Source organism: Ovis canadensis, chromosome 26 (assembly GCF_042477335.2).
Source record: "Ovis canadensis isolate MfBH-ARS-UI-01 breed Bighorn chromosome 26, ARS-UI_OviCan_v2, whole genome shotgun sequence".
Taxonomy (NCBI): domain Eukaryota; kingdom Metazoa; phylum Chordata; class Mammalia; order Artiodactyla; family Bovidae; genus Ovis; species Ovis canadensis.
Window position 1 is genome coordinate 29,155,456 of NC_091270.1, and position 25,509 is coordinate 29,180,964.

The 25,509-nt window shown below is 38.9% G+C and overlaps 1 protein-coding gene across 5 annotated transcripts in view; it reads left to right on the forward strand.

Moving 5' to 3' along the window:
• Positions 1-25,509, forward strand: part of TENM3 (teneurin transmembrane protein 3) — a 629,396-nt gene that overhangs the window by 512,707 nt on the left and 91,180 nt on the right. For all 5 annotated transcript variants that reach the window (XM_069573182.1, XM_069573184.1, XM_069573185.1 and 2 more), the window contains one exon: positions 1,829-2,014. In XM_069573182.1, coding sequence (XP_069429283.1) covers positions 1,829-2,014 — 186 coding nt within the window. The remainder of the gene's footprint in view (positions 1-1,828; positions 2,015-25,509) is intronic.

Below are 25,509 nucleotides of genomic sequence, written 5' to 3' on the forward strand. Positions count from 1 at the left end.
AGCACTATCAGCTGCCTGTATTGTTGCTGTGGAAATGACCTTCAGAGATCTAAATTCAATAGAATAGGTTTTACACCTGAAGAAACATTTGGTTAAGCTGCTAAAAGAGAAGAAATGAATTATTTCCATCAGAAAGTTTATAGGTTTGAAAGCAACAGAGCTCTCCTCTCTCTTCAACAGCAGTTTGTCCATTAATTAGCCCTTCAATTCCACTTCAATTAAATTAACTCTAATTAATAAGTTCATTACAAAGATTGACGCACCTTGCTCAAAGCAAGTGTGCTAAACGCTGATAAACACCTTCACCCTAATGAAAAATTGATTAGATTGAATAAAAAAGGGAACCTCAGAAAGAAACCTCGCTCTTCTGAAGCTCAGGTGACGTTCTGTTCCTCTGAAGTTAATCAAAACATCTTGGATCCTTTAATCAAAAATTTAATTCAAAGGAGTTGGAAAATGTGGCGTGAAAAACCACATACCACTCTCCTCCAGCTCATAGCCCTGACTGTTGTTTATAAGAAGTGTTCACCACTGTCAGAGCCTGGATCAAGTTTTTAAAAATTCTGCAGCCCTGTGAAGTCCACTGTCTGAGAAATATTATTTGGCCAATGACTGGGGAACTGTGGGATCATGCATGTCACTACCTAAACTGGGACTGGATATTTTTTATTTTGAAATTCAGCTAGTCCATTTCCTGTTTGTTAGAAATGATCTAAGGTTTTTATTCATTATGTTTATTATTGAAAGAAAACCAAAACTAAACAATAGTCTTCCAATCTTAAGAAAAAAAATAGTTCATTTTATTTAACTTTATATGTAAAAAGTAAAAAACAAAATACCTTCAGAGTTCTGTCTGCCTGTCTGTCTCTCTCTCTCTTAACTGGATCTCATCAAAAAAAACTTTTAAGAAAACTTTTTTAAGAAAAAACTTATGTCAGATGCCTGAATTCTGTTTTAATGACCTAACTTCTTGTTACCATTTATAAAGTCCTTTGGTGACTCCTGCTCTTTTCAGTAATTCTAGTAATTGGAAAACCTTGCTTTTCAAATGTTAGAGTTCATAGTTATATATATTATTAAACTGCTTTTCTATTATTGTTTTGCTCAGCAACTTCTGTCAGCAGTACAAATATACTGTCTAGGAAAAAAAACAACAATTTATTTTATTTAACCAGTTTGTTTGTGTGTCAGACCCAAGCTAATATGCATACTATAATAGATTCTTTTTTTTTTTTACTTTTTTAAATAACAAATTCTTTCTAATGAAAGTTTCTAAATATTTAAAAAATGTAAACTATAAGATTAAAAATAACTCCTTTTCAATTTTTGCTACCCGGGTGAAACCCAACTCCTGTTAAATACTGACATACACAGACACAGAATATTTCATAAATTTTATATCAGTTTGATGTATATGTACATGTGTTCCTGGCTGCCCAAAACATCCTCTGAGAAACATACAAGTGTGTGTGCATATATTTTCTTCTCATTATGAATCCTGTGTTCTGTTTTGTTAGTAGTGTGTGTGTACCCAAATATATAAATATAGGACATTGTTTATAGCATAATTATCATGCGCATTTTATGCCCGATACGGCAGAATGTAAAATTTTTAAAAGTAAAACTACGTTTATCATTCTTAGCCGCCGATACTGAAATTGACTTAGTAGGTCAAACGACTTACTAGGTAAATACTTTCGTGCTTAGGGTCAAGGATTTTGCTTTTCCCTGTCACAGGTTAGAGTTGAAGACGAAGCACTGCTTATTAACTCCCCTTCTCCCTCCCCTCTACTCCTCTCTTGACCTGCTTCCTCTGTTTTACATCTAGAAATCTGTTCCGTGGACTGTGGCTCACATGGTGTTTGCATGGGGGGTTCCTGTCGCTGTGAAGAAGGCTGGACGGGCCCAGCGTGCAATCAGAGAGCCTGCCACCCGCGCTGTGCCGAGCATGGGACCTGCAAGGACGGCAAGTGTGAATGCAGCCAGGGCTGGAACGGAGAGCACTGCACCATCGGTAGGCCCGCCCCCTGCCTGGCCCCGCCCCCTGCCCTGGCCCCGCCCCTTGTCCCGAGTACCCTAACAGAGCTCACAAGGTGCTGCGTTTCACCTTGGAAAAACTCTTCTAGTTATTGATAATTTTGTTCTTCTCCTTCTTCCAAAGGAATAACTTCATTTTAAAATAAGGTCCTCATTTTCCAATTGCAATCCAGTTCTTTTTATTTTTCTAATTTTTTAAAATTCTTATTGGAATATAATTGCTTTACAATGTTGTGTTAGTTTCTGCTGTACCGAGAAGTGAATTTGTTATATTCCAGTTCTTTTTAAAACTGCTGTATCAAGTATGAAGTATAAGGATATTTTATTCATTTTGGGGGGGATGGCCACCAAAATTGACTCGTATAAGGAGGATTTCATTTCTTATAAACCAACTCTCATTGAATATTCCTTTTGTGTGTTACATATTGCCACCGTGAAACAGCAGTATTTTTTACTTGAAAGAAAGATTCCCAGTATCTAGCCTTTTGGACTCCTATAGATTCCAGAATCACACATCTTAGGACTTGTTCATCTATTTGAGTCTCTAAAAAGGAAGTTTGAGTTTTTATAACTTTATTTTGTAGTACTGTGAAAAAATAGAGCAAAATGCACCATTCTAGTTTTTCTTAGATTTATATGCTTCACACTTCTTAAAATATGATGAAATTCTGACACATGTGTTGGTTAAATAAGACAATCAAATAGGTGTTTAAGATCAAAATGTTAGTATGTAAGTACTATTTAGCCTGGATACAAAAGTATCCAGAATACATATACTGGTTCCATATTTTCAGGGTGTTCAGTGCCTTTGCCTTTACTGTTTTAGTCACTGAAAGTAAAACATTTATTTAAAGAAAATGCAACAGAGTTAAGTAATACATTTCTGCCTCACTTCAGTGAAAGTGTACAATATTAATTATAAATGACATGATCCTACAAAAATTTTGTCATTTGAGAAATGGTGTTTCTCTGAAGATCAGGCCTTTGTGGTAACTCTTATCTATGAACATCCTTGCAGGGTCACCTGTTAAAGGTGAGCTACTGCCAACAACTGGGGAGCCTGTAGTCTTATTGGGGTAAACTGCCAACGTACACGTGCAGGACCCTTGCAGAGAGCTCACCCCTAACATCTTCCCTCATGAGGCTCTGCCCTCCTCTACTCTTTAAGGGAGGCTCCACAGGGAAGGGGCCGCCTGTTGCTCACGCGAGCCCCACTTGTGAGCTACAGCAAGGCAGAAAATAGTTGACAACCACGATATGCATCTTTTCTGAGGATGTACAAGAGACAGTGTGGTATCCCTGTGATCAGGCAGCTCCCTGCCCCATTCCCAGAATGGATGCACACTAGAAGCAGGGCAGGAAGAGTGTGCTTCTAATCCTACTCCATTGTATTTTTTGACCCCACCACCCCCATCATAAGTGAATTGAATCTAGCTAGAAGGGAAATGTTATATACTGGACTATTTGTATCCTGGGAAGTGCAACCAACACATGTATATATAGCTTGGACTATGAGGAAGTGTACTGTAGAGTTATCCATGGGCAGTTTTAACTTGTCAACCAACAGCCACCAAACAAATCATTCTCTGGGTATCCTTACTGACGTTGGTAATATTACAGGGTTAGTTTCCGACAGAGGACCTGTCTTAAACAACTTTCCCTGCGTCTGGGAAGAAAGGGGACTTTTGTTAGTAGCAGGTCTTTTTGTTATAATTTAACGTGTCTTGCAGTGGTTAACAATTTCACTTTCTATTGTTTCATTTTATTTTGTTGCTTTTATACTCCATATGAGTGACAGTGTAGAAGAAAAGGACCTGCTTCATTTAAAAATAAATCTTTGAAATGAACCTTTTAAAAGATGTAGAGAACCTTTAAATCATTGTTTTACTCTTTTGTACTCTCAGAAGTAGTTATTCCAAATTTTTGCATACAAAGATCCAATTGCTTTTCCGTGTCTACTTCCTACCTTGTGTATATGTCCAGAGTGAAGTCTCAGGGGTCCTTTAAAAGGAGGCCTTTGTGAGCCACTGATTAAACAGCCCAGGAAACTACAGTATGTTTTCTCATTCAGAAGAGTTACTGTTCTGTTCATTTCCTCTCAATTTCAACACTTAGGCGTCTGGCTGAAAGGAGCTTTCACTTTATGAAAGAAGACTCATAAATCAGCGAGATTTTTTTTTTTACTTTCTCCGTATTATGTGCCATCTCATTGAATACAAACAGGGAGGTTAATTGAAAGAGAGATGGAGGAGAAATTAAACAGTTAGAAGCAAACAAAAGTTCCCAGTAGAAAGCAAAGAATATTCTTCATTAGTCATCTTACTGTCTTCATAAACTCTTCATGCTTCCATGAAACCATAGGCATTTTGAGAGTAAAATAGGTTATGAATTTAGAGTATTCGCAGAACACCCAACTACCTGAAGGGATTGATGGCATTCTGATATTTTTATTAGTGTGCTCACACTTTGCTCTCGTTACGAATCATGTATTCAGCAAATTCATCCCCAGGTTTGCTGTCCCAAGTCCTTCTCCTTTCTTGGGTTAGACTTCGATGAGTGATGTATCCAGATTTAAAAAAATGAAACAAAGAGAAATCTCCTTTTAGAAATACTGTGATTAAAATGAATATATCTCCCTTCCTCCCCTCAAAACCTTTTAAGATTGTTGGACCCTTTCATAAACTAAGAGTCATATGACTGAATCACATCAAGGAAGCACCAGCAATGATTACTGGCATAGTTTGCTACTAATAGCACTGGTAGAGATGCTCATACTGTGAGAGTACTGTGAGAGTACTACCATACTGTGTTCCTTTGTAAGCAAACACTCCATAATTGGTCAAAAGATTATCATACTCATGTTTCTATCTTTGTTTTCCATAAGATTGGAAAGATAACTATTTAGAGGATACAGTAATTAGTCTAAAAATATTAAATATAACTATGTGGTCTGTAAGTAATAGTTGACAGAATTAGAATATTATTACAGATTAGAATATTATTATAACTATAACTATATTATAACTACATTATTATTTCTATATGACAAAACTTAAACAATTCTGTAGTTTGAGAATTGAGATGGATCAAAGTCAGATCTGTGAACTGGAAGATACTTGGCCTAACTCAGTAGGCTTACTATTTGTAATATATTTAATTGGAACCAGAATCTGTGACCATGCAGAGGCTCTCTCTTTTCTTCTTGCTCAGGAAAGAGAGGCTAGTTACCCGACTGGCCTGTGGCTGAAGTGAATGGGAGGTAGAAACAGCACAAATACCAGGACAGCCTCTACTGAACAGATGTTTGGAGGCAGAATCCATAAAAGTGTCACACTAGCTAACTATCTTGGTCAACGATAAATCCTAAGTCCCGAATTTTAAGTATTATTAACCTGTACTTTCCCCCAAGAAATATTCTTTTCAGCAATGGCTGAAAGAAATTTGCCCCTAGAGCCATCCATTTGTATCTGAGAGCATTGGAGACTGTAGATGAGGCTGCGACCTGAAGGGTGGGGAGGAGGGAGATTGAATGATGGAGCTGATCCAGCGAAGGGTTGTTAGGAAGGTAAGGAAGGCTCAGATCTCTGTGTGGCAAATCCCCTACTGGATGCTGATTTCCCCACAGACACAAATGGAGAAAATGGGCTTAAATTGCTTAAAAAGTTATTAGACTTAATGAAGGTTGGAAACTTATTTAAATCCTGGAACAAGATTCCAAGCAAATTTCTGAATCTCGATTCCAATAAGCATTAACAATATCATAATTATTTAGGTATGAAACTTTGGGCATTTTGGTTTTCATCTGTTTGTTAGAGAGAGGAGTGTTTTAGGAGAGAAGTGTTTTTTAATTTCTTTGTAGTCTCTTGAACAGTATCCCACTGGGGGCTCGTGATATTCGAGAATGTATTGATAATTTCTGCTTAATTTGAAAAATTGCTAGTTTTAAGCATGGGGTTCCTCAATTTCATTTAACTTCCATTTTCATTTTTCTTGGGGCATTTGTGTGCCTCAGTTACATTTCATTTGTTAATTTATGCATTTTTATCCATTAAGCAATTATTGATCAGCTCATCTGTGATAATTGAATACTATTTCTTAATGAAAGTCAGTGTAATATAATAAGAAAAGGCATGGGCTTTGAAATTTTAAAAAAGATGTTTCCCAACCAATCCTGTGATTTATTCACTGATTTAACTGTTCTTAGCCTCCATTGGGTTTTTTGTTTTTTTTTTTTTGCAAATGTGAAGTGGTTATAATGGTCCTATTATATGAGATTTTGAAGCAGAGTGTCTGATGTTTAAGAGCTTTTGGAATTTGAATCTTTGCTATGTCATTTGCTTGCTCTGTGACTTTGGTCAAATCATTTAACTTCCCTGAGTATGTTTTCACCATAAATTTTATTTATCTCATAGGGTTGTTGGATCCTATGAAATACCAGAATGTAAATCACTTATTAAAGTGCCTAGAAATGTTTACCAAATTAGAGTTTTTTATTTCATTGTTAAGTATAAATAAGTCAAAGTATAACGCAGACAACATTTTGAGTGCTAAAATTGTTTTAAAAAGATAAAACAAATGGCTATCCAGCAAATTTACTCTAGTGAGTTAATATAATTTCCATTTCATTATTATAAAGAGTGACCTAGTCTTAAACTGGATATGGCTTAAGAAGTTAATATGTTTGGGATGGGAGTTGAGGAGGTGTTGCTCTTTAAAATCACAGTGATGAAAGACGGAGTCTAATGTGATATTTTTCTTCTAGTTATGTCTCAAACACAGAGCTGTTTATTGAGCTACATTGATTTTCATGTACTTTCAGGCAATGCAAATGGATATTTGGCCTAGGGGAAATCCTAATTCCTTTAAGCTACAAAAGACTGGCTATTTGTTTTTATTCTAATTCTTTAGCACATTGGTAAACAAGATCGTTAATGATCACAAAGACATGCTTTGTTTGTTCAGACAAAACCTAGTCTTAGTAGAGTACTCAGCACACCTCTAATAAATACCACAGTGCTCTGGGCTTAGGGGTGCTAGAGATTAGAAATTGAAAATGCAATATACACAGCCGAGGAGTTATCTGTTAAACAGTAAGGGGGTAAAAGAAAGAGCGGAACTGTGCCTTGTATGGGCATGGCTTAGGCTTGATATTCTAATTCTCACCTCAGGATAACGGTGAAAGAATAGTGTTTTAGTTGTTAAATTAAAACGTTTAGGTGACAAATTTGAAAACAAAATGACCTCGCTGATATATACTTCACTAAGATGACAAAATCAATATTCTCTGTGGCCTTTGTGAACTCTCCCAAATTAAGAATCACATTCATAATGGTATGAAATATGGAAATTCTAAAACTATCTTTTTATATTTTAAACTCTGTGATTTCTCCCTTAACAAGTGGTTGTAAGGACCACATTACACCAGCAAATGACTGCTCTGAGACCAGGCTTCACGTCCATCAGCATCATGTTAAGAAAGGGGTCTCTGATGGGGCCACTGGCATACTTGTTGTGAAGCTGGTGAAGCTCAGGCATCAGGGCCCCTCGCTTGCATGGGCCCCTTCTAGGATCTTACAAGGGGACCGTGGATTTGGATGGTCACATGTTGCAGATCAGTTAGGACTTTGGTCTCTTTCCACTCCCAACTTCTCCATCACACTTTTCTGTTGCATTGGAGTGGCTGTGGGCACTTTGAGGATTCAGCTAAGGAGAATCTGAGCCTCAGTTCAGTTCAGTCACTCAGTCGTGTCCGACTCTTTGCAACCCCATGAATCGCAGCACGCCAGGCCTCCCTGTCCATCACCATCTCCCTAGTTTCCATTTAATTGGGTATTCTTCTGAGACATGAAGTCATCGCCATCTGTGATTCTTAGTGCTAGCCGTTGGGAATATTCCTCCCACCCACTGACTCACCTAGGGACATCAGAGTAACAGAGTCAAAGGTTAAAGGAAGAAACGAATTTGTCCTGTGGAGCCCCGAACTACAGCCCCGAAAATAGGTTGTTGTTTAGTCGCTCAGTTGTGTCTGACTCTTTGCAACCCCATGGAATGTAGCCAGGCTCCTCTGTCCATGGGATTTCCCAGACAAGAATACTGGGGTTACTTCCTTCTGTAGGGCATCTTCCTGACCCAAGGACTGAGGCCTAGTCTCGTGCACTAGAAGGAGGATTCTTTACCACTGAGCCACTTGGGAAGCCCGGGAAAATAAGTAGCGGAGCAGAAATAAGGTTTGAAATGTATGGAAACCAGAGCTCATCTATAAGAGCTCCTTCCTGTCACCAGATATGTTACAAAACGGCCATCGAAACAGAAGTTTTCTCTTGTCAGCAGCAGGTTTGATGGTGGAACTTACACAGCTATAAACTTCCCTAATTCTCACTTACAATGATTGCTTTTTGTTTTTTTGTTTTGTTTTGTTTTGGCGGTGCAGCATTCCGGATCTTGGTTCCCAACCTGTGCTCCTGCAGTGGAAGCATGGTATTCCAAGCACTGGACTGCCGCGAGAGTCCTTACTGATGATGTCTTTTTTGAGGAGTTGATCAGGATGCTTGTATTTTTAAAGCAGGAACCTATAGCATGCTGGTTCCAAGAACGACCTCTCCCTGCAGTTTGCAGCACCCTGACGGGATATGTCGTGTAGGGTGGAGGTGGACCATCAGGGCAGGTGTGGAGTTGAGGGGAGGAGATTCCCCTTGGTTGGTAGTAAAAATCCAGACAGGCTAGAAAGTGTCCCATGGAATGTGCAGAAAAGGAGACCTTAAGTTTCTTCCTGCGCTGCAGTCTCAGTGACTCTTAAGTAATTTCATGTGACCGAGAGCCTGGCAGTTCCTAAGAGAACCCTGGAAAGCCTCCTTCACAACTCACTGAGAATCACCCATGTCCTGAAAACCAGGCTGGTTTTTTAGATGTCTGTTTCTTCCTTTGAGATAACAGTCGCATCCACTGGGGGCCTCTCACTATTATTTTCTTTCTCTGAGTCTGATTTATTCAGTTAACGGTTTTATATACAGTGCTTGATCCTCTGTAATCCCCTCAGAACTGTTTTTTGTGTTTTTTTTTTTTTAATGAGGTCGCTTAATCTCTCTTCTGAAAAATGCAAAACTAGTTTCTCGGACCTTTCTGAATAATGGAGGCCCCATTTTGCTAAGTTGTCAACCCTCTCTCTACGTGGTTTCAGTATTCACATCACAGAGATTGTGTTTGTCTCACTAGTCAGTGTCACCGTATTCCATTTATTTTCATTTTTTGTGAAGAAGTGCTTGGATAATCAGAGACGTTGTTGAAGATCATGGTCACTCGCTGTCCATTTTGAAGTTTTAATTCAACTCTCCTCTAAGTGCTTTTTCTCCTCACTGTATAAGTTGTTATTTTCTATCAGTCTGTTTTTATGTGTCTGTACCAATGTCAGCCTCAAAGGATGTGAATGAAGCCAGGGTTCCATTTAACTGAAGCCAGCATTGCCAGCGATGGCAGATCTGCACTTAAAGCTAAATTAGTCATCTCACTCACTGTTCAGTAACCTTTGCGGAAGAGAGGAATGAACCAACAAAAAAAGTTCACCGTCTTAAATTTGAAATTTTAGTGTGTGTGCATATATGCTCAGTCACTTCAGGCGTGTCCAACTCTTTGCAACCCAGTGGACTGTAGCCCACCAGGCTCCTCTGTCCATGGAATTCTCCAGGCAGGAATACTGGAGAGGATTGCCAGACCCTCCTCCAGGGATCTTCCTGACCCATGGATTGAACCCACATCTCCTTCACTGCAGATTCTTTACCCACTGAACCACCTGGGAAGCCCTGTGCTTCCATCATACATGAGGCATAAGGTTGTATGTCTAGATTTTTTAATCGCTCTGAATCTCTAATAACTTTGACAATCTGTAGCTTCTAAAGCTTCAGAGTGGTTTTTAGTGTTGACTCTTCTTCTTGGCCTTTTGGCTAAGATCAAGTGGTGGCTCAGACGGAAAGCATCTGTCTATGATGTGGGAGACCTGGGTTCGATCCCTGGGTCGGGAAGTTCCCTGGAGAAGGAAACGGCAACCCACTCCTGTACTCTTGCCTAGAAAATCCCATGGACGGAGGAGCCTGGTGTCCATGGGGTCGCAAAGAGTTGGACACGATTGAGCAACTTCACTTTCTTTTTTCTGGGAACTGCTTTGCAGCCTTAACTTTGAGCACCCTTAACATGTTAACCCCAACTCCTTAATTTGCTAACTCCCTTAACTTGTCAACCTGCCTGCACAAGTAGTATCGGGTCTCAAGACCATCGGGAGAATTACACCCTCAAATCAGACAAATGCTGGGGAAAGTCTGGATTAGAATCTTCACAGAACTTTGCTCCTGATTTGCTGGGTGACCATCAGTAAAATCCACAGTCCCCAGAGCCATTGTGATAAATGTTCATTCATTGTTGTGATGATTTATCTCCCCCAGCATCAGTTTATGTACCCCTAAGAATAGGAGTAAATGTACCTAACCACCCTTTGCTCTGTTGTTCAGTCACCCAGTCGTGTCGGAGTATTTGTGATCCCGTGGACTGCAGCATGCCAGGCTTCCCTGTCCTTCACTATCTCCCAGAGTTTACTCAAACTCATGTCCATTGAGTCAGTGATGCTATCCAACCATCTCAGCCTCTGTCGTCCCCTTCTGCTCCTGTCTTCAGTCTTTCCCAGCATCAGGGTCTTTTCCAGTGAGTTAGCTCTTCACATCAGTGGCTAAAGTAATACACCTTCAGCTTCAGCATTAGTCTTTCCAGTGAATATTCAGGACTGATTTCCTTTAGGATTGACTGGTTTGATCTCCTTGCTGTCCAAGGGACTCTGAAGAGTCTTCTCCAAAACCACAGTTTGAAAGCATCAATTCTTCAGCACTCAGCTTTCTTTATGGTCCAGCTCTCACATCTGTGCATGACTACCGGAAAAACCACAGTTTGACTAGACGGACTTTTGTCGGCAAATTAGTGTCTTTACTTTTTAATACACTGTCTAGACTCATCAAAACTTTTCTTCCAAAGAGCAAGCATCTTTGAATTTCATGGCTGCAGCCACCATCTGCAGTGATTTTGGAACCCAAGAAAATAAAGTCTGTCACTGTTTCCATTTTTTCCTCATCTATTTGCCATGAAATGATGGGACCAATGCCATGATCTGAGTTTTTTGAATGTTGAGCTTTAAGCCAGCTTTCTCACTCTCCTCTTTCACTTTCATCAAGAAGCTCTTTAGTCCCCCATCACTTTCTGCCGTTATGGTGGTGTCATCTGCATTTCTGAGGTTATTGATATTTCTCCCGGCAATTTTAATTCCAGCTTGAGCTTCATTCAGCCCTGCATTTCTTATGATGTACTCTGCATATAAGTTAAATAAGCAGGGTGACAATATATAGCTTTGTTGTTCTCCTTTTCCAGTTTGGAATCAGTCCACTGTTCCATGTCTGGTTCTGTTACTTCTTGACCTGCATACAAGTTTCTCAGGAGGTGGATAAGGTGGTCTGGTATTCCCATCTCTTGAAGAATTTTCCACAGTTTGTTATGATAACACACTCAGAGGCTTTAACATAGTCAATGAAACAGAAGTAGATGTTTTTCTGAAATTCTTTGCTTTTTCTATGATACAACAGACGTTGGCAATTTGATCTCTGGTTCCTCTGCCTTTTCTAAATCCAGCTTGTACATCCGGAAGTTGTACAGACCGAAGTTTATGTACTGTTGAAGCCTAGATTGAAGGATTTTGAGCATTATCTTGCTAGCGTGTGAAATGAGTACCATCATCCGGTAGTTTGAGCATTCTTTGGCATTGCCCTTCTTTGGGATTGGAATAAAAACTGACCTTTTCCAGTCCTGTGACCACTGCTGAGTTTTCCAAATTTGCTGGCATATTGATTGTAGCGTTTTAACAGCATCATCTTTTAGGATTCGAAATAGCACGTCTGGAATTCCATCCCCTCCACCAGCTTTGTTCATAGTGATGCTTCCTGAGGCCCACTTGACTTCACACCCTTCACACCCTTTGCTGTGACCCTCAGGTATCTGAGTTCCTCTGGTCTCTGTCTGGGGCTTCCCAGGTGGCTCAGCTGTAAATGGTCCGCCTGCCAATGTAGGAGATGCTGGTTCGCTCCCTCGTTCGAGAAGATCCCCTGGAGGAGGAAATGGCAACCCACTGCAGTATTCTTGCCTGGAGGGTCCCATGGACAGAGGAGCCTGGCGGGCTGCAGTCCACGGGGTCGCAGAGAGTCGGACTCGGCCGAGCGGCTGCGCATGCGCTCCTCTGTCCGGTCCTTCTTGCTGTGTTTGCCCTGAGCAGCCTGAAGCTGAGACTCTGCTCACACGGCAGCAGTGCTGCTCAGGTGTAAACCCCAGTGACAGTGGCCTCGTTTGGGGAAATGTCGCGTGTGTTTCTATACTTCAGAAAAGGGGCATTTTTAGGACGTCTCAAAGTCAGCTCTGAATGTAGATACTTCTGGTTAAGTGTATCTGGATTTAACATAGATCTTTCCATATAGATGATTTACACGTAGCCTATAAGGATGAGAGTTTTGAGTTCTTTAGAAGAAATATGCTTGACATTCTTTAGAGTCGACTGTATGATAAAGAATTCTGTCCTGTGGTGGTTATTTGTACACAAATTTTCCTCCAGTCTGTTTCCTGTGGTGTAGCTTGAATCCCAAGAGCTGCTATAAATTAACCTTACTCCTACTCAGCTTACTGTGAGGCCCTCTGGCTTTAGAGGTACTGTGTGTTTGGGGAAAAAAAAATGGAGGGTTAAATCCATTGTTCTTTTTCTCTAATAAGAGCAGTAGAAGAAAATAGTGGTTATTTGTACTATATTGTGATCATTTAGGTGTCATTGAAATATACCTGACAGACCTTGAAATACACTTGGACAAACCAGTTCCCTCCTTTCTTACCGTTTTGTGTTTATCCCCACTATGAACGTAGAGGTTTTCCAGCTAGCTTTTTTAAGTCTCTCAAAATAAGTTATTGTGTAAGTGCTCTGTGTCTTAGGGAACCAATTTATAAATTATAACTTTTAATCGCAAAGATGTTTAATCTGTTCATTTGAATTAAAATGTTGTATGCTATAGTTTTAAAAGTTTATGAAAAGATAGGGTATCAGGATAAAAACCACTTAAGTAGCACATCAAATGTATATCATAATGTTTTATTATGCCATTGTGTTCCTTCACTAATATACTAAAGCATCTTTTTTAGTTTGGAATACTACGTCAATTTGCATCTCTTAAAAATCATCTAATACCTTAATTTCCACCACATCTAGTGGAGAGGAAGTTTGAAAGCACCATTGACTGGATATACCCTTTAACCAGAAATAAAGATGAAAGATGCTCCTTTAAAGTCTTCATCAGAAGCTTTTATTGAGAAGTTTAGTTCCAAGGCATTTGGGAGTGAAACCAAGGGCAAAATAATATATTATCAGTTGATATTTTCATAGTATTAGTGAGGAAGAGAAAGATTACAAGAGAGCCAGATTATGAATATGTCACTGTCTTCGGTAAACTGAAGACAGATAATCATAGACCACCAGTCACCTAATGAAGTGTTTGTGTAAATTTTAAGTAATTCTCGTTATCTACAAAGATCCTATTGCCTTAAAACAAAAAATCAGAACTTAGCATTTAGTGTCATGTAAGGGTGGAAACATTAAGCCCACAATTTTAAGGGACATGACTATTTCTTCCTGCAGTGATACCTCAGTGTCCTTTGAATGGTGGAATTTCTCTCTGTCATTTCTTGAATGTGACAAATTGAAAATAGCCTCTTTTCATCTTGAAACCATTCCTTTTCCACCTACCTGGTTTTCAAATGCAAGTTCAGTTACAGTGTTAGTCGGTGCAAAAGCCGTGGCCTTTCTCCCTTTTCATATTTAACGTATTATTTTCACAGATTACCGTGTGACTCGAGCCAATTTTTTCCTATTGCTCCTCTTCATGATGGGTTCATTGACCCTCTCTTCTTTGAGTACTCTTTAGTGGTGCTGGAAAACAGCTGCCTGAAATATGGCTATTATTTCTGGGGTTTAACAGACATGTGCCTTGGATAAATTAAGGAGCAGTTCAGAGGAGGTCCATAAATATGAATACTTTGCCAGCTGCTTTTCCATTAAACGCTGTTGGTTGAATGAAATTAGTAAATAATTATGTTGGTGGGGAATCTGTTATATCCAAATGGAATATAATGTCTTCCTTTAACAACAGAGCTTAATTTTTTTCCTATACACCAAATTAGTTTTTAGGGTAATCTCCATTGCAAATGGGCCGATTTGCATTAAAACTATGCCTCCTTGTTCTGATTTGTCAACACCTCTTTTTTTAAAAAGTCTGTAACATTAAGCATGGGTGGGTAAGACCATCTGCTTCTGGAGCTTGCCTGTAGCTCCATGACTTAACACACGAGACAGGTTACAGCTGTTTAATTGTTATGAAGCTGAATGATTATCGTTCTATCCAAAATTAATATTTATATATGTATGCACAGAAAGCATGCGGTTAAACATAAGTGATCTAATTGTGAATTAATGGCGTTAGGTATTCATTAATTAGTCCCCACATGAACAATGAAGTGTAAAATAATGCTTTTCACATACACTTCCGCTCTTGGCTTTTAAGATGAGTCCCCAGTAGTGATTATTATGCATGCGAGAAACCCACTCCAAATACATTGGCATATGCAGGGGAAAAAACTCACCATACATTAAAAAAAAAAAAAACCATCATAAAAAGCAAAGAGAAAACTCTCCACGTGGTTACTGCACATACCCTGACTTTCCTGCCACCAAAAGCTTCATTCTCTGATCTGTGATCAGTGTAGGTTCAAGCCACATAGTAAAAGTCTAGATGGGCCATTTCAATTGGGTGTACCAGCATAGCACCCATGATGACAACCACAAGCTCTTGGGAATCCTTTTCTCAGCCAAGTGACAGTGAATTTCCTCCTGTTTGTAGGAATGGTGATACGCAAACTCAGATCATTCTGTTTCAAAAGTTAGCAATGTATATTCTGTCAGGCCTGCTCAGTACATCCCATAATGAAGAACAGAATGAAAATTTTTCAGCCAAATTGTAGTCTGGGGATTGTGATACGCATGTAAAATAGAATATCTAGATGTCTTACTTCCCAAGTAGTTACTGTAAAAGTGACTTGCATTTCCAAGTTTATGAGCAGATTATACGAAGATTTATAGCCCTGTAGAAAATATTAATGTACGTTGCTCAAGTCACTAATGAGGGAACACAAAATATATAAGGGCAACTGGTGATGTGTTCTTTCTTCCAAAAAGCTGATTTGGCATTTGCTTAGGAACTGTGCATCTGTACCATCTGAGGGTTATGTGAGACAATGAGAAAACTTGTTACTATAAAAGTAGGGTTGTCTGCACTTTGGGATCTAGCCTGTTCATATGGAGGATGGTCCCATTAAAGGGAGTATATCGTGAGGAGGTGAACATGCGGCAGCCGATCCGATCCTGACATTATCGGGGCAGAGTGGACGTCCTGGTTTATGAAAACAGATCATTGGCAGTCCTGAGGTGCTCTGCTTAAAGTCAGGTTCCTTTCTTTCTGGTGTCTCTTAAAAGATACCAGTCACTTCGTAATTTTGTCCTTTTTATATGCTTTATTTACAAGATTGACTAATAGTACCTATTATGTATCAAGTGTTTACTGTGTGCTAAGGCACAGCCTTCCCTGGCGGCTCAGAGGTTAAAGCGTCTGCCTGCAATGCAGGAGACCTGGGTTCGATCCCTGGGTCGGGAAGATCCCCTGGAGAAGGAAATGGCAACCCACTCCAGTGTTCTTGCCTGGAGAATCCCAGGGACGGAGTAGACTACACAGTCCACGGGGCCGCAAAGAGTCGGACACGACTGAGTGACTTAACTAACTAAGGCACAATGTAAAGTTCTCAGTGTACATTATCTTATCTTATTAAGTAGAAGCTATTAAAATCTCCGCCGACAGAACCCAGGCTCAGAGAGGTTCTAAAACTTTTCTGTGGATGCGCAGCTGGTAAGTAATAGAACCAGAATCCAAATCCACACGAACCATTCCCAAGCCCATCCTCTTAAGCACTAGACTATGCTGTCTCCTAAATTACTGTTTGTTTTACCTTGTATGTATACAGCGGAATAGGTGAAAGTGAACTTTGTTCTGTGATAAAGATACATTATTATCTATATGCCTGTCACATAAGATTGAATTGTCATAGAAACAGATGCAGTGATAACAATGTCAGTAATGTGTTAATAATAAAATGTCACTTTCTATTCAGAAAATTATAACTGGTAATAGGATCCATAGCTTGCCAAAATAAAAATAACAATCCCAGCAACAAAAAAACAGTTTAGGTAAAATCAATTTATACTGTAGAGGATTTAAGAAAGTTGTAAACTATTTGCTGAAAACACAACACTCTTCCTTACATATTGTAAAATAACTAGGTCTTTCTCTTGTCAATTTTTAAAACCATATCAGGAAAAAACAAAGTTGGATAATCTGTTTAATTTGCTGAAGATAAACATGGCACCCCACTCCAGTACTCTTGCCTGGAAAATCCCATGGATGGAGGAGCCTGGTAGGCTGCAGTCCATGGGGTCGCTATGAGTCGGACACGACTGAGCGACTTCACTTTCACTTAAACTTTATTCTATAAATGTTCTTAAATATTAAATTTTATAAGTAGGCAAAAGTAATAATGGTAGATAAGAAATTAAAACTCATTGATATTGACCAAATCAGTAGATGATTTTTGTGGTTTTCCTGCCACAAGACTTGGAACTACCAGCAAGACATCCCTTTGGTAATTACAGTAAGAGCTTCCCTGGTGGCTAAGATGGCAAAGAATCTACCTGCAATGCAGGAGACCCAAGTTTGATGGGTAAGATCCTCTGGAGAAGGGAATGGCAACCCACTCCAGCATTCTTGCCTGGAGAATCCCGAGGAGCCTGGTGGGCTACAGTCCATGGGGTCGCAAAGAGGCACAGAGTGACTAACACTTGGTAATTGCAATAACCAAGTTAATTGTGTCAGGATGTTAGCGATCCACATATTTATTTAGTGTACAATACATTTGTATTCTAATTTTCATATATAAGAACTTTTCTGAATAGCTTAGTTTCCAAATCAAGGTACTGAAATATACCTGACTGTTTTAAATCTAGGAAATCATACGGAAATGTGGGTTTGCTTATGTCATTCACTGAATTCAAACAAGGAGTAAGAATCTGAAGGAGACATGTGTTACTCCATGTTTATGTATGTGGTCCAGCAGATGAAGTCATGCCATGTGTAAAGACTGCACCAGAAACCCCGCATCACACGCCAAACACCACTCATCTCTTTTGTAGTCTGTGTGCATGCCAGCGTCAGTGGTGCTCTCTGTGTTCTGCCGGCTTCTCTGTGACTTCTGTTATGTAGATGCACTCTACGGTAAGACATGAAATTCTAAACTGAACGAAGATACCAAATAATATTCTCCCAGTTGTCTGTACAAAATTCTGCAGCTTGTCTTGGCACTTTTTCAGCAGTGCTGACTTGAAAATTTCGGTCTATCTCAAAGCGCCTTTTCCATAGAATCTAGATTTTTTTTTTTCCCCTGGGCAGACTTAAATCAGGAAAAATATTATTTCACTTTCTTGGAATGTCTTGGCATAAATAGTGTTCCTAACTGAAGAATGGCATTTTGCTTAGGGAGGAGCATGCAAGAAGCAGTGTATTGTACAGGTAATTGTTTCACCAAGTTTCCAATCTCTAAAAAGAATGAAACATGCAAACTTCCAAAGACAATTTATTTAAAGCAGGTTTTCAGAAATATGCTGCCAATTTTAGAGGAGCAAAAGCTCTTTCAAGAACACGTGCACGTGTGTGTGTGCTCACACGTATGTGCTCACACACGCACAAACAGTTTTTCTCTACTGGCACAACCTAGTTGTTAACACTCACTTGCTAGTTGTTAAAATTCAAATTATTTGATGCTCCTAAGTAGAAAAAAGTATTTGCAATGTTTTATCTCAGTCTTAGAATGAGAGTTCAATGGTGAGGGAACACATGTCTTTAAGGAGCCTGAGTAAATTGTTTTGCAGTGTTTAAAATTATGTCAGTGTTATAACTCTTTGTGACAGGGTAATCAGTGATAAAAGTGCAGTGGGTACCAATTAAGGAACATCAGATCAATGGGTATGCAGGCTGCACTCTGATTTAAACAGTTGCTGGTTGGAATACATGGATTTAATATGTACTTATTTACAAACTGTAGCTTTTCTGGCATCCTACAGAAACTGGTATATGAGTAATCTAAAAGAATGATACCTATGTACAACTTTTAATGACATACTAATGTGAATTATTTTCTAAGACTGTATTTTTTAAGTATTACAAAACACACAGTGCTAAATAAACATCTGTCCTTGACTTCGAGGCCTTTGCAGCATTCGCCGTAGTAAAGGATATGTCTGTATTTTATTATGGGTTCATTGACTGAATTACCCTCTTTCAGAGATGGGCCCCTAAGATTTTAGTGTTGTAATTAAGCTGAGCAATATTTCCAGGATTCTAGATTCTGTCTTCTTTCCCTATACCTAGGCTATCCCCAGGAGTGAATTCAATAGCCCAGTGAAAATACGGCCCTATTTAATATGCTCCAACTGGGCACATTGTTGACAGCAGAAACAGTGAATAGATCATAACTACACATATCAGCAACAAATACAAATATACACAAACTCTTTGTATTTTTCCCTTGTGAACTGCCTAATAGAGATATATCAGCAACTGGGTTTGCCTTTGTTTCTTCTCTGTGTTTTGAAGAATCAGTTTGATGGTGAGGGGAAAACAAAGTTGGAATCAATCTTATTCCAGGAAGACCTCCAGATATCCCAATTCCCCACAAACAGGCACGTACACTCCTCTGACGTCCTTTTTAAAGGAGCAGTCTTCTTTGCAGCTATCACTCAGCTGATTTTTTTTTTTATATACAGCAGGCATCCACTGAACTGCTTCTGTTCTTTAATTTTTCAGACACATTTGTTTTCATTTTCCCTGATTTATCCCTCAGTTTTAATAACCTGCCAATCGGTTGCCCAAACATGGGATTTTTAGAACAGGTTATAACAGTTCTCATTATAGAGATTTCTTAACTACATAAAGAACCCTCAACATATGAGACTATGTTCACAAATGAACATTTCAAGTTGTTTGGATTTTAATCTAACTTCCCCATTTCTCCTTTTGACTGTTGATGTTGATTTGAGGATTTCTACATTTTTTTCGTCTTATTTGTTCATTCAGGTGAGTTCATTGATAATCCAAAAACAGATGGGCTTATGGTCTGCCTTACCCAGGTACACCATTCTCCGTATGCCGAGTTGTACATAGAGCTTCTTCGTTAAGTGTTACGGACTTTGAAATTTCGGCCACTTGCTAGCATTTTGACCTGGAGGAAGTTATTTAATTTCCCATGTCTCAGTTTCCTCATTTGAGAAACAGGGAAGATAATAAAGAGGTGGTGAAAATTAAATGAGCCGATTCGTGTTAAATGCTTAGCATAGTTTTCAGCACATAGTAACAGTCAGTCAAGGCTAGTGATTGTTAATAGCGCAGTACTCAATTAGGATGGATGGATTGGGCAAGGGGAGAGGAAGAGATGGACAAAGGAGAGGGGAAGGATGTAAAATGAGGTATTGTTCACATATACTTCTTTCACAAAAGGTAGTCTTTGTATTATTCAGAGAATGTCTTCAAAAGCTGCAGGCACATGTAGGACAGAGTAGGAATACCATAATAAGTACATTTAATCATTTTGCTCAGCAGATATTAAGAATCCCTTATGAGCAATGGGAGTACAGTGATTAGCATGCCCACAGAGTTTGCATTTCTAATGGGAAAGGTTTACAGATTAAGTCGCATATGTCTATGTATCGTTAAAGCCTTGTGATTTCCTGGACTGTCTTAACTGACATGAATTGATCTCTGGATATTTTCTCTTCTCCTTTTACATTTAGCCTGCTGTTTGTACTCCTAGACTTCATCCATGAGACATATTCAGGGGAAAATGAGAACTATCAGTTAGCTAGAGGAAACGGAGGGAGGAGGGCTGCCCACGATTTCGGTTTTTCTCTATTTTTGCGAGGGGCCACACCATGCAGTGTGTAAGATCTTAGTTCCCCAACCAAGGATCGAACCCACACTTCCTCATTGGAAGCACAGAGTCTTAACCACTGGACTACCAGGGACATCCACATAATTTTGACAGATAAGCAAGTGGGGCAGCAACATGTAGGTAGAATTTTTTAAAAGGTGCTGTTCTTCCTTACTCTCCATGCTGGGAATGCAAAATGGTACAAGACTGTGAGCAGGCTTCTTCCCAGGGGTGTGTGGAATCCATGTCCTTTGCTAAGTGGTACAGACAAGAGCAAATCATTCTGTTTTCAACCCCACCTCGCTTCCCCAAAAGTAAAGGGAAAAATATGGTAAACAGGGACCATGAAAAGAGAAAGCATTCTTTTTAAAAAGAAGCACCTCAAGGGAAGTGTGTGAAGAGGATACAGTGCTAATCGTTTGGTTTGGTGATGCTGGAGGTTTATGAGCTGATAGTATAATAACAATTCTTTTGCTGAGCCACACCCTTCTCCCACATCTCAGATTCACTGAGCCCTTTGCCCACCTGTACCAGCAAGTAGACAAGGGCTTCCCATGCATGAGCTTGAAACGAGAGCAGTGGTTTCATTTGTCATGTTCCAGGATGACTGTGTATCCGAATGGATTTTGAAAGACAGTTTAGACCATGATGAGCCAAGGCATCTGGAGATCAAGGGCTCCGTCTTTAAATGTCCAGCACTCACCTGCATTCTTCCGTGGTGGATCAGGTGGTAAAGACTCTGCCTGCAATGCAATGCAGGAGACCTGAGTTTGATCCTTGGGTCAGGAGAAGGGAATAGCTCCCCATTCCAGTAGTCTTGCCTGGAGAATCCCATGGACAGAGGATCCTGGCAGGCTACAGACCATGGGGTCACAAAGAGTCAGACACTACTAAGCAGCTAACACTTTCACTTTTACCTGTTTTGTGCACTTTGCCAAGTAAGCCATGTAGATGTCAAAAACGTGGGAATGCCACCCTGACTTTGGGAAACAGTTACCTGCTGAGATTCACATGAAGTCAGGAAAGATTGCACAATACTTCTGAGCTTCTTTCATCCATTTCTTCTACTGAAGAAAAAATGTTTGTTAGTTTCTAAAGGTCTAAGACTGCAGGGAGATCAAACCAGTCAATCCTAAAGGAAATCAGTCCTGAATATTCATTGGAAGGACTGATGCTGAAGCTGAAGCTCCAATACTTTGGCCACCTGATGCAGAGAGCCAACTCATTAAAAAGACTCTGATGCTAGGAAAGATTGAAGGCGGGAGGAGAAGGGGACGACAGAGGATGAGATGGCTGGATGGCATCACTGACTCAATGGCCATGCGTTTGAGTGAACTCCAGGAGTTGGTGATGGACAGGGAGGCCTGCCTAGTGTGCTGAGGTCCATGAGGTTGCAAAGAGTCAGACATGACTGAGTGACTGAACTGAAATGTCTAAGAAGAGGCATTGTGACAGTGGTTAAGTGCACCTTCCAGAGCCAGGCAGCCTGGCCGGCTAGCCTGTGACCTCACACAGACTGCCTCACTCTTCCTTTCTTCATCTCTATTTACGGTATCAGCTGTATTTACATCCTGGGGTTGTGGTGGAGATTAAATGAGAGAATGATATGTAGTGCTTAGAGCTAGAAATTCGGGCATCATTCATACATCAGCCAGGTGTTCATAATTTGCTATTTATGAAACCAGGGCTCCAGCAATGCTCAGGTCATAAGCAGCACTTTGTGAGCACGTGTGCATTTTTTCAGGGAGCAGGGAGAGAAACCGAAGATTATGGAGAATCCATAACTCCCAGCACTTTTCTCAGAGAACTGAGACTATGAAAAAGATTAAAAACCACTATCTTATAGAAAATACGGTAATACTCATCCACTTATGCCCCATTTGGTCTTCTTAAAAGATAAATAATCAAAACTCCAGGGAAAGTGTTTTATGAATACAACATTTTACCAGGGAACAGTTTTTTTCCAAGGGCTCCATTTTATATGTCAAGCACTCATATTTATAAATAGAGTTTTCTTCTATAAAACAAATTTAAAACTTCTTAGTAGATCTAACAGGAACAACTTTCCTTCAGTGTCAGAATACACTTACTCATTTTCAAAGTGATTTTTTTTGCAACTTAATGTGCAGTTCAGCAATTATTAGGTGTATTAATTTTTAAATATACTGTATTATTTTTTATGATTATTGTTCCTAATGGCTTTTTACAACATGCCTGCATTTTTCTGATAATTTCCTGTATTGACTTATATACTGATGTTTTCATTGTTGCAATTATTACTTTTAATAATTCTTTGAACCTCATCTATGGACATCTTCTTTTGACTTCATTATTTAGACCTAGGCTCTTGTGGTATTATTGGAAATTTTACTCTTCAAGGCCAAAATGTAGAAGGTGGTTTATTTTTTTTTTTTTTTTACCTCCTTCCTCTCTTAGTTTTAACCTATCAGCCTAATAACTATTCCCTATGATATAAAATGCAAATGACAAATCTTGGTATCTTTTCCTCAGTGCAGATATTTTTCTTATGGTTGGTTTCTAAAATGTGTCATAAACATTTTTTTCTTCCTTTTTTTAGTGTTTTTCTTTCTTTCTTTCTTTTAATATAAATTTATTTTAATTGGAGGCTAATTACTTTACAGTATTGTATTGGTTTAATATTTAAATCTTTGTGTAAAATTTGACCTGCTGGGTACTTTAAATCTGTTTTCTAATTTCAGCGCTACTTTTGCTATTCTTTTGGTCCAATGACAAACCTTCCTTTACCTGTAATTCCTTGTTTTGCATAATCGATTGTTTGCGAAAGTAATAGGATTGGCTGGATTCTAATTTATTCTTCCTTTAGAACTTCTAATCCAGATCAGGATTAATTATATTCCTTATTGTTGTGTGTTAATTGACGTGGACCTGATGTAAAAGCCAAAAGCTATTCTCCAACTCTGATAAGTGATATTAATAATTCCCTCAAACCTGGCTGAACCAGAAACTCCAGAATGTTTTAAGGCACTTGTTTATCCTCCATATCAAATGAGCACTCATGGGACTCTACTGGATTATATAATGCTTGGAAGGAATTATTAAGAAATGATATGAATGATGTCATACAGTAATAGTTTTATTTTAATGCTTGAAAAACAGTTATTTTATGAAATTATAATTGCAGGTTAGTGCCTGACACTGTTTCTCGAACCCCCCTTCACTCCCCCAACAATATATTGTCAATCAGCTATAAACATGCTCATTTTTAAATGCAGTTCAGAAGCCTCTAATGGACTCCTGTGGCAAAGTGAAGCGCCCTTCCATGTAAACGGTACAGCTGGGTCTGAACCATTGATGGTTTTGTTCATGCGCGTGACAGAGCTGCCAGGCTTTAGTAGCTCGCTGAAAGTTAGCGTTTAAATCATCTGTTAAGAGTTCCGCGACCACTTGCATATGTCAGTAATGAAAAATAATCAACATAAGCGTCTTTGAAAAGCAATTTTAGATCATTAAAGATGCATGAATTTTGACAAAGCAAGAAGATTTGAGGCTTATTAAGAATATATTAGGTCTCTCTGTTGAGCGAAGAGAGAGGGATTTTTATGCTTCTGTTCAAGACGAAAGGTGTAGGCTAATTGTAACCTCATGAAAGATTAAATGGACAGGTACAGTAAGAGACTTCAGTCTTCATCCTGACTCTTCCTGCAAAGCTTTTGTGAGAAACAGAGCCTATTCCTGTATGAATCCTGAAAGGAAACAAGATCTTAGAACAGGCTGTATTTCCTAATGGACTACATACTGGTTACGTCATTGTCCGTCTAACAAGTAGTCAAGGGCTGCTGGGTAAATCATATAGAATTTAATGCATGCCTTTTTCGTAATACTATATTACATTTGCTTTTTTGTTTTATTATTAACAATTAAAGTTTGATTTTTTGTAAATATGCAAGTGATTCAAGAGAAGGTGAATGAAGTAGAATTTCTGTGGGTGTATGTCACAGATTAAAGAAAGCATCTAAAAATGCATCAAGGTTCCTCCAGGGCTGCTGTGTGTTCTTTCTGCCCTTCCACCATGTAACCCTTATGAAACTACTTTGTTCAAAACAAACTGAAAGAGAATTATTTTCTCACCCCCTCCAAAAGTTTGATGTTTGTATATCTCATAGTTGTAAATTTCCAAAATTCTCTAATGACAAAAATTGATTCCATTTGTTCTACTTAGTTATGAAGGTATAATCTTAGGAAGAATCGGAGTGGGTCCGTCCCAAATAATCTGCAAAAGGAAGTGTTCGTTTACCTGCACACTTTCCCTTAAAGTGCTGAATATTATCTGGAATCGTGACTGCATTTGCTAAAATGGGAATATACTGCATTTGTAGAAGATATGAAGTGCATCTCTGTCGTGTGATGTCTGATGTCAGCTGCAGCTGCTCAATTTGCATGTAAATTCTGAAAATTTCCTTGTCCCATGTGACACTTCTGAAATGTCTGTCTGTTCTTTTTTCCTTTTTAATTTCTCAAGCTCACTATTTGGATAAGATAGTTAAAGGTACTGTATACTTGCTCTTTGTTGACATATCTCCATATATATCTCTATATAACCGTGTTTAGCTTGTAGTAGGTATGAAAACAGATTGTTTTCCTGCATATTTTTGTAAATGGTAAATCAGGCCTACATTATGTGAAATCCTTTGGATTTAAAGTATTGAGACTTCAGCGTCTGTGTCTCATTTGTATAATTTTGGGTTATCACAGATTTCATTCCTATGTAAAAGCATTAGTCGTCACTGGAACCAAAAACTGAAGATAACAGTATATTTGCTGTTTTTTGTTTATGGAGTTTTTTGGGGTGTTTTTTTTTTTTGGCTTTAAGATCTTCATTGTTGGCAATTCAGCTCATAAGCTTTAAATTCTAAATCAAAGAATCACGAACACTCCCTCTTATCACAGAATAAGAAATTGTCAATCTAAAGAAGATTCTGGTTAACATATGTTGAGAGAAATCTCATTTATCCTCATATGGAAACTTCTTTGGCTTTATCTCAGTGTTTCAAAATATATGTGATATCATAATTTATGTTTTGTGATTTTCTTTAAAAAAAACTACAAAATACTGTGCATTCTAGAGAACGAAAATGATAACTCTGCTCAGCAGAAAACAGCAGATTCTTTGTCTTCAGTTATCATAGAAATAAGTGAAAACCATATCTTTCAGAAGAGAAGAGTCCCTTTCCCTTGCTCCTCAGATTACCTTTTTTAATTCCTTGTTTGTGCTTTTCATTGGAATATGAAAATATTCATGGCAGTACCCAGGCTTTCATGTAATAAATTCCTGTGTGCCCGCAGTCGACT